This window comes from Zonotrichia leucophrys, chromosome 20, assembly GCF_028769735.1.
Source record: "Zonotrichia leucophrys gambelii isolate GWCS_2022_RI chromosome 20, RI_Zleu_2.0, whole genome shotgun sequence".
Taxonomy (NCBI): Eukaryota; Metazoa; Chordata; class Aves; order Passeriformes; family Passerellidae; genus Zonotrichia; species Zonotrichia leucophrys.
Genome location: NC_088189.1, coordinates 231,701 through 246,323, shown reverse-complemented (window position 1 = coordinate 246,323; position 14,623 = coordinate 231,701). Strand labels below are relative to the sequence as shown.

The 14,623-nt window shown below is 40.5% G+C and overlaps 1 protein-coding gene across 3 annotated transcripts in view; it reads left to right on the top strand.

Moving 5' to 3' along the window:
- PREX1 (phosphatidylinositol-3,4,5-trisphosphate dependent Rac exchange factor 1) overlaps positions 1 to 14,623 on the top strand; it is a 111,130-nt gene that overhangs the window by 61,264 nt on the left and 35,243 nt on the right. For 2 of the 3 annotated variants that reach the window (XM_064730255.1, XM_064730254.1), the window contains exons 6-13: positions 4,451 to 4,612; positions 5,017 to 5,150; positions 8,893 to 9,008; positions 9,966 to 10,115; positions 11,138 to 11,285; positions 12,158 to 12,258; positions 12,695 to 12,798; positions 13,470 to 13,519. In XM_064730255.1, coding sequence (XP_064586325.1) covers positions 4,451 to 4,612; positions 5,017 to 5,150; positions 8,893 to 9,008; positions 9,966 to 10,115; positions 11,138 to 11,285; positions 12,158 to 12,258; positions 12,695 to 12,798; positions 13,470 to 13,519 — 965 coding nt within the window. The remainder of the gene's footprint in view (positions 1 to 4,450; positions 4,613 to 5,016; positions 5,151 to 8,892; positions 9,009 to 9,965; positions 10,116 to 11,137; positions 11,286 to 12,157; positions 12,259 to 12,694; positions 12,799 to 13,469; positions 13,520 to 14,623) is intronic. The other variant, XM_064730256.1, reaches the window with a different exon arrangement.

Genomic DNA, 14,623 nt, shown 5'->3' with positions numbered 1-14,623 from the left:
ATTTATAGTTTCCCATTTTTTGTGACACATACTTTGCAGGTTTGAAGTGCCTGACTGTAAACAGGTTTTTGGGTGGATTTTTCAGTTTGGGGATTTTTTCTGGGGAGAAGGGGGAGAGGGTGGGATCTTCTTGTGTGGGTGGGGTTTGTTGAGGTTTTTTTGATTGGGGTTGTGGGCTTGAGTTTTACAATTTTTGTTGCTTTTTCTCTGTCTAGTTTGCAAGCCTTTTGTGTGGTTTGAAGGATGGGACTCAAACTTAGCTATGGCACTTCATAATCTCTGCACAAATAGAGAAATAGCAATATTAGTATTTGTGCCCCAATGCAGTTCTTGTCTGCTTCAGACAACATACAAGAAAATTAGTGTAGAATTTGTCAGTCAGTAAATTAGTTCCTATAACTGAGAAAGGGGCTTGGACTAGACTGGAGCAAAATGAAACTGTTGGCTGTGATGGGCATTGGTTTTTGGGAAGAAGGAAGGTAGCAGAGATGAAGGACACACAGCACGAGTGGGTGGCTGGAGAACTCTCGGGCTGTCTGTCTCTGCCCCGAGATGTGTGGGATGGTTCTGAGGCAGCCCGCGCTTTCGAAGAATGAGTCTGGACTCTTCGCTTTTTTGGTCTTCAGGTTGTTTATTATTTCTTATCTACAAAAATTTTCTTTTTGCCCAGCTGAGATCTGCTCAGCAAGGCAGCCACAGGCACTCTGACCGCCCCTGAGGTGGTGTCATCTTTTTATATTACAAACTACATATAACATATTTACTTTTGATTCCCAATACCTATCACCTATGTTAGACAGTGCACTTCTATTCTAAACCAATCCCCAAGTGCTAACATCACAGCAGAAAATGGAGAACAGGAGGAAGAAGAGGGACTAGACATGCCCTGATTCCTCCATCTTGTCCCCATAACCCCCATTCCAGTAAATCCTAAAACCTACATTTTCACCCTGTGAACACCTTGTTTTTATACCATTCAAACCTGTGTGGCTTTCACATCCCCATGCCAAGCTGGCAATTCGTTGGAAGGGTCAAAATCAAGCCACCAGGTGTTCCGGGCAGAATGCCAGGGTCTCCGAGCCCCCCGATGGGAACATCGGCAGCTCTGGACATCCGGAGGGATGTGCTGAGTTCCCACAGAGAACTTGCCGAGCAGATCTTCTAACATGGGGCTTGGGTGAAGGCAGCTCTGTCTCGCCTGTTCTAATTGTGGGATTCTATTAACTAATCTCAACTCTACTGCTTAAGAGTAGAAGCAGCTGTTGTGTAAACCAGTCTCTGAACAAAAATAGTCTTTTCCCCTTAATAAAGAGCATTTCTGTCAGCAAGAAGCAAACCCTGGGGCAGTGGTAATCATGAGTTAATCACACCATCGTGTGGGGATTAGGCACAGTCACTTCTGTCTCCTTCCTCTGGCACAGGAGGAATGCACAGCACATGACGGCCGCACCCTGCTGCTCTTGGGAGCCCAGAGCCCTCAGGGCTTGGACCTTGCCTGGGGTCTGGTCTGTTGACGATTTGCTCAGACTCCAGCCAGAAATGCACATTCCACCTTAATCCTTTAAAAATATCTGAGGGCATACAACTCCATGGGCAATTAGAACAGTAGTTATGTATTGCTTCATGTGGAGAAGAGTTTTTCTGGCCCTGGGAGGGGCAGAAAAACCTGTATGCAGAGAGGAGTCACCAGAGTCAGAATCCCCTGGAAAGGAGAGCCCAGCAGTGAGGCATACATAGGCCTTCATGAATCACTGCCTGCACTTGGAAAAGGAAAGATGGAAGCCACTGGTGGGAATACAGAACAGGATGAAGGAAACTTACCTTATTGCCTCCCTCATCTCTCCATTGCTCTTGTAGCTGTTCAAGAAACAGAATCTTCTATTTGGCCGTAATTGAATATGATTGTCTTTGGAGAATTGGCTTTTTCTCTCCCCCTTCCCTCCTCCAAGAAAAGTTGTGTTGCTCTTAGGTTCATGACATTGTGTGGTTGAAATCCAATTCTATGTAGCATAATATTAAAAATTGTCTATTCCCTAAAGAGCTCTAAGGAGCACTGTCAATTTATAAATCATGCTTTTTTCTTCCACACATATATAAAATCACAAATAACTGCTGATATTTATAAAACCAGAAATGTTTTTATTGCATTTTAAGTTAGCATATGTTGTAGATTTAGTGGCATGTTGAAGCTAATCTATTTTATCTGATCCACCATTGCTTGTCAAGTGTTTACCCTGCAGAGACATTGACATAAAGTACAAGTTTTAACAGTACACAGAATAAAAAAAAATATTGTGATTTGCAGGCACACAGAGGAAGTCTGATGTATCATTTATTTTCTGCTTAGTAAAGGCAAATATTACAAGCTGTAAAATACAAGTATAAAACTGCCAGGAACATATATGTTTACAGAAAAGTGGTTTGGGTTTTTGTTGCCTTTTTTTTTCTTTTTTTAGTACATTTGGAGCTGAACTGCTGATTAACTTAACTTTTTGAACTGATAAAGCAGTGTGTTGTCTCTTGTTATCTCTGTGAAGCTCTGTTGCTCAGCAGGCCAGCGAGGGTCGCAGCTCTGAGGCCATGGTCGGTGTGTGCCAGAGCAGGGCAGCCTGGCAGCAGGGATCTGCACCAGCCAGTGCACAGTGTCAGCAGCCCATGGACAAAGTCCATGTTAGGCCATGTCCGAGTGTCCTCAGGGGAGTAAAGGTAGGAGGAAGGAATTTCTCAAATAAAGGAATGTGTAACTTTCAGCTGCGAAGTGTATTTGCTGTCAGTTTGAAGTACACAGTCAATATTGTGCAGTGAGGGAGGACATGGGGAAGGGTGTCAGAGACTTCTTAAAAAAAAAGAAAAAAAGAAAAGTGTCTTTTATTAATTATTTTAAGAAACTCCTGACAAGAAGTAGTTCTCTCTAACTGGCAGCAGCCTTATTTCCTGACCCTATTAGCGCACAAGTTGCAGTACAGGAGATAGCAATTCCAGACAGCGATGTCTGTGGGCTTTGTGGAGGATAAGGGTTACCCAGGTATTGCCATACTGGGCTGTCTTTCAGCTGTCTTTGAAAATGTTGTCAAATGCTCTTAGAGTTTACACATCATAAATGTGTCACTAAAAGAAATAAGTACCCAGAGCTCTCTCGCTGTGTTTCAGAAGTGCTGAGCTCTGCTCTTTTGGGAAAAAGGGCAGTGTCAGGATAGCACGGCTTTGCCTTGGGCAGCTTCAGACAGGGCTGTGGAGGGGCAGTGCCTGTCCCAGCCAGCACCCTCCCTGCTGGTCCCAGCCTTCTCTCCTGCTCCCAGGGTGTGACTGGCATGGGGAAGATGCTGTTTGTTGCAACAGGGCATGCTGTGAATGAAGAGGTCTTTCTCTGTGTTTTGGGGATATTTCTGAATGGGATGTTTCGACAGTGCTAGTGTGTACATACCTGTTCCCAGTGCAGTATGGGTGACACTGCAGCTGCAGAACTTCACTGATTTTTAGTGAGAGTAATCTGTTTTGCAATCACAGAGGCTAGTGTCACCAAAGTAACACCTGTCTCCTGCCTTTGCTTTTTGCACATTTACTTTTCTTGCCTCACTTTCAGCAAAAGTAGAGTAAAGACTTTCACAGGGAATTTCATTTTGATATCAACTGACATTTGTAGCAGCAAGCCTCCTTTTCCTGTGCATCTTTTACTCTGTAAATCACAGATGGGTGGAAGCAGTCTAGCTCCAGATCACAGTACTGGGCAGGCTCTCTGGCTGTATCCAAATTCATTCTTGTGTCTCGTGCAGAATGATGCAATTCAGCAGCGCAGGACTTTTAAACAACCAAATAATACACTGGGGCAAAAGATAGTGAGAAAGTTAAGTATTTCAGTCTTAAACACCATATTATGTATCAAGGTTAAATTACCAGCCATATTTTAGATTTCTTTAATGTATTCTTATTCAATTGTGGCTGACTATGAAATACTATTGGTCTAAAAAAAATGATTAATTGTGAGTTGACAGTGGTTGCCCCTTTTGCCAAATATTGTCAGGTTCTGAGTTTTGCCTCTGCTGTTTTTCAGTGGACAGGGCTTAACTGGGCTGTTATGCTTTGACACAAGTGAAGCAGAGACTCTTGTGGACTCCTTCAGAGCAGAGGTGTTGTTTGTCTCGATGACAGGACACGTGCCCCAGCCTTCTAAACATACAAACTAAACATATCTGACACAGCAAAACATACTTGAGCTCTCTTAATGTAGCTCTCTTAATATTTAACATGAGCAATTGCCTCATTTATTTAACAGCATTCATATTAACCCTGTACACATGAAGAATAGAGAACAGCATCTGCAGTAAAATGCCTCCAAATTCTCTTTAGTTTTGCAATGGTTCTGGCATTTTCTTGTAGGATTGCTTGCTAATGCTCAAACCTTTCCATGAACCACTTCTTAGTTTCCATGTTTTCTCTTTTTTTTTATAAGGAGTTAGCTAAGAGGACTCCCTCCAAGCATCCTGATCACCCAGCTGTCCAGAATGCACTGCAGGCAATGAAGACAGTCTGTACAAATATCAACGAGACCAAGAGACAGATGGAGAAACTGGAAGCCCTTGAACAGTTGCAGTCCCACATCGAAGGATGGGAGGTAGGATGCAGGACCAGCAAGCTCCCTGGAGGCTGTTAACTGCACGGTTTAATGACTCATGTTGCGCACAGGGATTTCTGTTTCTTTTGTGATGTGTAAACACTCTTGAAGGTGTGGGCAGCATCACACAGAGGAATTTGGAATTTAAAGTGTATTTGTGTGTGCAGGCTGGTGCTAAATTGTAGCAGAACAAGAAGATTATGAAAGAAAGGAAGGTGTTAGAGCTAGATTGGAGCTGACATTTTTAATGGGTAGATCTCACTTGAAAGGCAAATAGATCTGGGTGAAATCCTTATGAGTGCATCAGTTATTTCAGTTTAATGGCAGATGAAATAAGGGCGTGTTAGTAAAAGAAGTTCATTGTGCACTCATAAAGGAAAGTTAATTTCTTTTTTATGTTTCAGGGGTCAAATCTGACAGATATTTGCACACAGCTCTTGCTGCAAGGGACTTTGTTAAAAATCTCAGCAGGAAACATCCAGGAGAGAATGTTCTTTCTATTTGATAATCTCCTGGTCTATTGCAAGAGGAAATCAAGGTGAGTCTCTCTGTATTTTCAGTTCTACCCTTCGGAAGACTTGTAGGTGGAAGCTGTGATCATTTACTGATCATTCACTGTATTCTCTGTTGCTTCTGTAGGGCTGAGTCATAGGTGGAAATTTCCTCTGTTCGTGGCTAGTTCTCTCATTTAGGCAATAGGAGAGAGAAATCACTGTGTGGTAGGATAAATAATCCAGGCAGTATTAGAGTGCCTCTTTGAGAAGTGTACAGACCAAAGAGGAATTAAAACAGTGCAGCTAAAGCTCAGGGTGAGTTCTTACAGACAGAAAGCTTCCGAGGGCAGCTGCATCTCCAGGAATAATGTGAAGGTGCCAGCTTATATTGTGAAGTTATGCTAAGCATAAGAGGGTGATGTGGAAAATGCTAAAAATCCAAGATAGGGGAAAGTGGAAGACTAAGCAAACATAAAATAGATGCAGGGCCCAGGGGAGTGGGAAAGAGATAAAGATTTGGCTGTTGCTGTCAGTGTTTACAGCCCATGTGCTCTGTTGGTTGTCCTCCTTTCCTATCCTGGTAATTTTTTTTTGCATCATCCCACCTGATAAACCTTAAGTATTGTTCAAACCTGCTGCTTGTAATTAAAATAGCATTGGTAGAGTAGAAGGCAACTTGCTTCTGCAGCAATTATATGGTATTTCTGTTCCTGAGCTTTTCACCTTCACAGCCCCAGTCTCATTCTCATGTCTTGGTCTGTTCTGAATTTACAGTGCATTTTCTGCACTCCCTTCTTTTCTACCTCCCTTTCCTGTAATACAATCCTCCTGCTTCAAGTTATACTTTCTTACTGGTGATGGCCAAGTAGAACAGCCAACCCAGTCAGATATTCTGTAAAACCAGTATTCTCTCCAGAGAAAATTCTAATTTCTCAAAATTTGTGTCTTTTCATCTTTTTTTTCTTCTTCTTCTTTCTTGCTTCCCCCCCCCCCCGCCCCCCACCCCCGGGAAATTTTGGAACCATTAAGCTGTGAAAGCTAATTTCAGTAATATTCAGATTTTTTTGTGTTTTTTTATAGTTCATAATGCCGAATTTATGCAACCTAAATACAAATTATTAGGTGATGCCTACATTCAAAATTAGATGAGATATAGATGTTTAAACTTTAAAAAATTGCACCATTAAATCTAAAAGACTTAAAATACTTAAAATGTTATCTACCTGAAGCATTCTGACTCTGAAATGATGCATAGGAGGGGAAACACTTCACTTGGACCCTTTACCAGGTTTACCAGAGTCCAAAATTCTGTATGAAACAGAGTTCAGAAATGTGGGTGTTTTTTAACAGAAACCATTCCTTTAGAAAGCCCAGTTCATTTGATACTAATCTTCTACTCCTTCAGAGCTCTTAGAAGCTGTTTTTCTAGCCAGTTTGTAGTTGAGGTTAGCCTAACTCCAGCACTGTCCAGACAGCTTTCCTGGAACACTAAGATTTTGAAAACAAAATGTTTCTAGTGCCCTTTAAGCAGAAGTTTCTTTTTATACAGGAGACATTACCAAGCTCCTCTGTAGTTTGGCTTAATTTTGGAGGAACCTGCTGTAACATTTGGATTTCTCGAGGGATTGGTATTGTTTACCTTTGTCTGACAATGTAACTCAAACTGATGGGATGTTGAGAATCCAATTTCCACTAAAAAGCATAATATTTCATTAAGTCTCCTGGAAGCTGCCTAATGTAAAAGATATATTTTGATCACTGAGCTACCTTAATTTTAGATATTTCTGCTGTCTTGCTGCAATTTATAATTAGCCTACAATGGAAATCAGTGTCTTTTCCTTTGTGTTGGTGTGTCCATTTGGCCAGCTGGTCTCAAATAACTAACATGTTGGTGGGACACACCTTAAAAAATACCGAAACCCCATTAAGAAACTGTCTCTGTCTGTTCCTAATTTGAGATTAAGTGACTTAGTTTTCATCTCGTTGTGTTGTGCTAACTTGTAGAAATCAGTGGAGTATTTCTTGATTTAAGAATGCAGTCAGAATTCAGGGCTTGGTCTTTGATAAGTAGTCAATAATGCAGCATGCCAATCTGGACATCATATTTTTTCACAATAACATAAATTAGGAGTAGGATTGTCAAACCCAGTGTAAGATGTGTTTAGAAATCAGAACTAGATCTGTGATTTTAGTTCTGCAATAGCTCCTTTTGCAGAAGTGTAGGGAAGTCTGTCAAACTGATGACATAGATTTTCAGAGCTGAGTATTGTTTTTTAGTTTTAGCAGGATTGTAGACTGCTGTATCAATTGAATCCTGATGTCAGGAACTGTGTGTTTCATGTAGGGAAATAGGCTGAACAGTTAAAGGCTTTCCCTAGGGCTTCCAGGACAGGTTTTCTTTTGACTTGAGGAGTCGTCTTTAGGAAAGGATCCAAGAGCTTCAAGATCACAGTCCCTGTCAGTCTGATTGGATGTAAATACGTAGTCATCACCAAATGTCTGTTTCTAAAGGTAGTTGTGAAAGAAAAAAATGTTCAGAAAAAATGGGTGATTCTAATCTCACCTCAATTTTACCATAGAAGTACCATAGGTCTTTCACTCTAACAAGAAATTTTTTCCTCAGCTGATTTTTACTGCAATACTTTTTGAATCCTACGAGGTACTGGCAAATTGCCACAGCAGAGCCTTCAATGACTGGAATTTGGACACCTGCCATCTCTTAATGACCATTTATTACCAGTTGTGTTTTGGCTTGCATAGCATGGTTATTCTTGGATAGTAAAACACAACAGGTGCTACTTGGATAGTTTTAAACCCATTTTAGCCATAAAAAACAGAACATAACTTGTCGCAGACATCTTTTTGTGAAAATCCTTTCTTAAGATTTTTCCTGCTGAAGCTGAGAAGTTTCAGCAGCAAAATGTAAACAATTATTATCTGCTGCTGTGGAATGCAACAGGTCCATCTGTGATTGGCCCATTTTGAATATTTATAATTAATGACCAATCAAGAACCGAGCTATCTCAAACGGAGTCCAAGAGAACTGCCTTTTGTTATCATTCTTTTCTATTCTATTCTTAGCTAGCTTCTGAGAGGAAACCTTTGCTTCTATTCTTTTTAGTATAGTAATAATGTAATATATCTATATAATAAAATAATAAATCAAGCCTTCTGAACATAGAGTCAACATTCTTATCTCTTGCCTCATCCAAGAACCCCTGTGAACACTGTCACAATAACTGGTAATGAAAAGTGCTTTCCTGAATTCAACAGAGACACTATAAAGCTTATGGATGATGTAAATTTGGGTGCAAAATTGCCCCAGCTGAATTTTCCCTACAAAAACATGTAACACGTGTGCCAGTGGCCTCTTTACATTGTTTGTTTCATATTTGAAGTTTGGTGTATTCCACAAAATGATCACAGCTTTAGGCAAACAGAGGAGTCAAATGTAATGTAGTCAGTGATGCTGCAGTTGTCATCCCGAGGCCATGTGCTGTTCATGAACATGTATTTCAGTCAGTCATCAAGAAGGTACATCTTGAAGCCACCCCCATCTTCACATAATCTGGAAAAACAAGCTTGTTATTGCTATACTAACACTGGTACACACCTATCTTGGAAATCTGAATGAGTATTCCAATTATTTAACGTCAGAGGTATGGTCAGATACCACCAGTCGCTATATTGAAATCCTGCTGTAATACTCATATCTCAGATTGATTTATTCATATATATGTTAGACCATTTGCTTATGTGTTATAACAGTTTTCATCCTAATTGCAGAGTTACTGGGAAAAAAGCATCTAAAAGGACAAAGTCAATCAACGGGTCCCTTTATATCTTCAGGGGCCGAATAAATACAGAAGTCATGGAAGTAGAGAATGTGGAAGATGGAACAGGTAAGTTACTAAATATTGTCTTTTAAGAACACAGGAAGTTCAGCTCTTTTGTTGGAAGGTAGTGCAAAAGTACTTGTCTACCTCTTTTAGCAAAATCTGAAGCAATGTGTGGAACTTTTAGCACCTTCGTTATTGGACCAACTTATGTGTTTGAAGGACTGGAAATGCTTTCAGGCACTAGTCCTTCCTTCTGAAATGACCTTATTAAGAGTATGTTTTCCCAAAGTTTATCTATTTTTGGTCCCAATCCAAGTTAATTTAATAAAAGTTACTTCTGTCTTCTTTTCGTCCGTTTTTTTTTTCCACAATGTAAGCCATTACAGCTAAAATAACATAATTTATGGCTCTTCTTCTCATTTAGAATGCTACTAAATATTAGTCTTAGTATTCAAATTAGTAGCATGGAATGTGACCATGAGCAAAATACGGGAATGACAGTTCTGTTAGGATTCTTGTATCCTGACACAGCCAGGAAGACCGGGTGGGATTCTGATTCCATCCATAAAGGCCACACCACCACTGCCCCTATTGTAATAAGCCGGGAATTAGTGTTATGTCCTTTAAACAGTTGATACATAAAGAATTTCCATGTTGTGGGACGGAAATCCTTACAGTGCAGGAAGATAGTGTATCCCCAGAAAATTCAGAACAAATACCATGAACAAACATCATAGACTCTTCCACTGATGGTCTTGTATGTAAAAGACTTTGGTTCTTCTGAGGTGAAATCAGCAAGTGTCACACTTGGGACTGAAGCATTCAGTCAGTTTGAACAGCCTGTTGATGCTTGTACTTCCAGAGGGGTAAGTACAGCTGGTTCCATGGGCAGTCAGTAAGGAACACCTCAGGAATCAAGGTCTTCAAAGAAGATTATTTTACTGAAAGTGTCCCACACTGGTTTGGTTTAAGGAGCAGGCTTCCTGCTCACTGTGTGCTTTGTGGTTGGACTTTTTGCAGCAGATTACCACAGCAATGGCTACACGGTGACAAATGGCTGGAAGATTCACAACACAGCCAAAAACAAGTGGTTTGTCTGTATGGCCAAGACTGCCGAGGATAAACAGAAGTGGCTGGATGCTATAATCAAGGAAAGGGAGCAGAGAGAGAGTAAGTGGATGATGTATTTTGTACTGCACTGAATGATCTTGTAGGACAAATGTATATGCACATAAATATATTTGAGAGAAAGAAAAAAGGATATACATTTTCTTCCATGGAGAAAATGAAAATCTGTCCTTAATGTTTTCCAAAAAGCTAGGAAACAGCTCTGAGGTCACAGAAGGTTCTTGATTCATTGCAGTATCTTACCATAAAGCAGTTAGGATGAACTTCTCTTCCTAAAAAATGTACAGCTCTCCTTTTCTCTAGCTTTACAGTGATCACTTAAATTCTGCCTAATGTTGATCTCCACTAAAATTAGGCATGGCCACTTCAGGCTGCCTGTTCTCAAGCTAGTCTTGGAGGTGTCTAAAATCTGTGTCTCTTTTGGACTCCGGAGTTCCCCAGATTTGCAAGTTCTAGAGTAACATATCCAGAAAATGACATGTTCAGGCTAGAACACATAAAGCATCTGCAGCACCAAAACAGTTTTTGCGAATGCTGTCCTCCTAAAGCAATTTGCAAATCTAAAGAGAACCCCCCTCCCCTGCTGCTCACACTGGTGAATCAGCCAGCCCACAGGGGGATTTCTGTGTGGCAGTGTATGTGGCTGGGTCATGTCCAGCTTTTCATCCACCGGCACCTATATGTATTTCTCTCCAGGGCTGCTTTCAGTCCATTCTCCCAGCCTGTATTTGTGCTTGGGATTGCCCTGACCCATGCTCATCTTGCTTTGGACTTTCTTCATGTTCTGCAAACCATTTTGTTTTGTGTGGTATGATATAACCATAAGTTTAAAGCTGCTTTTAAAAATGTGGAAGAAAAGCTGCATCTTAGTGGTACTAAACTTAACAATGACTGTTTTGTACACAGATAAAAAAAAAATACGTAATTTCCCCTTTAAATGGAAAATAAGTCAATAAAATTTTTGTGTTTCTGCAATTTTTTGCTGTTTGGCCTCAGCTTTTGACTTCAAGGAAACATTTTGTTTGATCTTAAAGATCTGAAGGAGTTTCTGCTTTCTATTCCAGGTTTGAAACTGGGGATGGAGAGGGATGCATATGTCATGATTGCAGAGAAAGGAGAGAAGCTGTACCAAATGATGATGAGCAAGAAAGTGAACCTTATCAAAGATAGGAGAAGAAAATTAAGTACTGTTCCCAAGTGCTTTCTTGGCAAGTAAGTGGTATTTGAATTGAAAAGGTCTTTCACATCAGTTAATGGACTCTAGAATTTCTGGGAATGTCATTGTGACACAGATCAGATGTGCTTTGATGCAGCTTAATTACAAGGACCATAAGCCCCATTACAGTAATGATGTATTAAAAAATAATAATTGATTTTTGTTTCACACCATACCCAGGCTGAATAGTGTGGCTGCTCACTCTGTTTTACAGTAAGTCATAATAGCTGCTTCAGATCATCAGAAGGAGTAAGAAAACTACCTTAAACTCCCACAAGCTCCAGGCTGTGGGTGGCCTAACCTGGACTCTCTTTGGTATACAAGCAAATGCTTTCCAGGTGATACTGAAATCCAGTGAACTGTCCAAGCCTCAGGATTGTATATAGAAGTTTCTTGTTTGTCAGTGTAACAGGCACCAATGAAATTTTGTGCATCGTATGACCTGATATGTTTGTTAGAAGTATAGGACTTCATTGGCTGGAAAAAAACTCTTTGATTCAGCTAGATATTACAAAATAATGACAAACTAATTCTGAAGGATGACACGTGAGGAAGCAGAAGAGACTGTGGACATCGTGGGTCCATAAGATGAGGATTTGCATTATCCTTATAGATACAGCTGTGTCATCTTTCCTTTTGTGTGCACACTGTCAGTGAGCTTAGGGCAATGATGGGAAGAGGCTAAACTTTCTACAGAGCATTTCCTCCAGGAACGTAGGAAATGAAGCCACTGGGTAGAGGTACCATTCCTTACAACAGTTTTCACACTTGCTCCAAGGAGAGTCTCCTGTGATTGGCTGATGACTCACAGAGGCAAGTGCCTGCTGCCACTTGGAGCTAACTTTGTGTGTTCTGCTCCCCTTTGCAGCGAGTTTGTATCCTGGCTCACTGAAATTGGAGAGATAAGCAAACCAGAGGAAGGGGTCAACCTGGGACAGGCACTCTTGGAAAATGGAATCATTCATCATGGTGAGTGTGCCATATCATAAAAAGAAACCAGATTTCAGTAATGCCCTGGAAGTAAGGGTAGAAAACTTATTGAAACTGTTCACATGATGTTGAAATGCTTTTTGCTGCCATACCCATCAAATCCTCAAAATGTTTAGGGCTTTTTGGGATTAATTTCCTGCCACCAGCATGCTTCTGCTTTTGCAGTAGCAGTGTTTTGGGCAACTGCGAAAATGGCTGTAAGTGCTGTGAAAGCTATTGTGGGAATTTGCAACACCTTGTTCAAAACTCATTGAGAAAGGTCAGATGTTCCCAGTTCCCTTCACTAGGACTGTTTCCAAAGACTTAGGTAAACTGAATCTGATGTAAAATTTTAAAAATCCAGTTTTTACCAACTGGCCTATAAAGAACATGGTGGGGACAAAAGACAATTTAAATTGTCATGCTGATGTTTTAGTTTCAGATAAGCACCAGTTTAAGAATGAACAGGTGATGTACAGATTTCGCTATGACGATGGAACATACAAGCCAAGAAGTGAATTGGAAGACATCGTGTCCAAGGTTTGCTTTATCATTCTTAGTTGGAACCTTGTGATTTGCTCTCCCTCTGAATGTCATTGACCTGCTGTGTGGGAAGTTGCCGTTGCTGTTGATCTGTGTTGTTTTGAGCTGTCCATCCTAATGCCAGAGGAGACATTCACATTAGGGAGAGGAAGCAGAGTTTAGCAATGAACACCAATACAATTGTGACTGCACCCAAGACTGCTGATTGCAATCCCAGTAGAGTAACAAAATGTTTTAAAACAGTAGGTGGTAACATGTCTGCTGCAGATCTGGGCATTATGGTTCAGGGGGATAGAAGAGATCAATATTTAACTGTTCTTAATAACTGTTTGTCAAATGAGTTCTGTTGATGCCATATTTTCCGCATACCTTTTAATAAATTTGATTTTTTTCGTATGGACATTGGTTGATGCGTTAATTGTGAGGAAGGATTAATGGAGAAAATGTTGGAATGGAGGTGATTAGAGGTAAAAACAGATTTCTGGTTGTTGAAAGCCAGGAAGGAAGGAAGGATGTTTGACAGAGAGACTAAAGGAGCTGTTTTGAATATCAATACTAATAAATAAAAAATTCCAGCTGAGTAGAGACATCAGTGTGTTAGCATTAGCTAGTCAGTGTTTCTTTGAAAAGGAAAAAGCTACTAACGCTCTGTGTCTTCCATTCTTCAGGGAGTGAGGCTGTACTGCCGACTGCACTGCCTGTATACTCCAGTGGTCAAGTAAGCTCCCCTTTGTGATCCCTTTGTATTTATTATGTGGCTTTGTTAAAAATATGACCTTACTATTGAAATCTTTATTGTTTGTTACTATAAGCAATAATTTTCTGAATTTTCTTGGCTCTTCTACTGCCCTTGCATCTCCACAGCTTAGATGTATAGTTGCAGTGCTGCTGCTAGAGGATGTTGGAACTGGGGATTCAGGGAGAGTGAGCAGCTCGGTATGGTTACAGTGGCTTTGATTCATGGCAGATGTGGTGCCCCAGGTGGTGGGGATTGTAGTTACTGTATTATTTGGGTTATAGAAAATGCCAACAGATGCTGAAGTGATGTAAACAGATTCCAGTATGGTGCTAGTATTCTGTCATTCAGAGCACCCTAAACAAGCAGAAGCCAGTCTGAAGCAGAATAAAAGCTGAAGCTGTAATTTGAAAGAAACCCTGAAAGTTTTGTGTGGAATCTTAAGAACTTGGCTCTGTATAAATAACTGCTGAATAATTGAGGTAGTCTGCAAATGCTAGGTGACTCTTCCCAGAGCCCAGGAGATGATTTTCAGATGTTGTTCACCTTACTGTGACATCAGATGAACATTTCTGGCCTACAATGGAAACCACCCTGAACTCTGTAGTTGTTCTACAACTGCATGGAAGATTAGGCATTTTCACTTAGAGGAACTTAATTTTTTACAAATAAAAAACTGATGAGAAAGAAAATATGTCTAGTTGAGATGGCTGGATTCCCAAATTCAGCAAAACTGACCTCTTGTCTACGAGTTGTACAACTGAATTTTCACTGAGAGAGGCCACTGTCATGCCAAAAGGAGCTACAATGATAGTTACAGTTTATAAGTCATAAATTTGCATCATTAGAACTCTGGATTTTTTCCCAGAATAACTGTTCTACAATGGCACAGATTTCACTTAGCCCAAAAGGTGCGGAGAGAGCAGGAAAGCACGATGCTGCCAGTAACAGACAAAATGATTCTATAGATGCACATGTGTATTTGCAAGTGCACATTTCACCCCGAAGATGGCAATTCATATGCAGAGTAGAAATGATGGGATGTGAAGTTCAAAAAATGTCCCTGAACTCAGGGTACCCACAAAC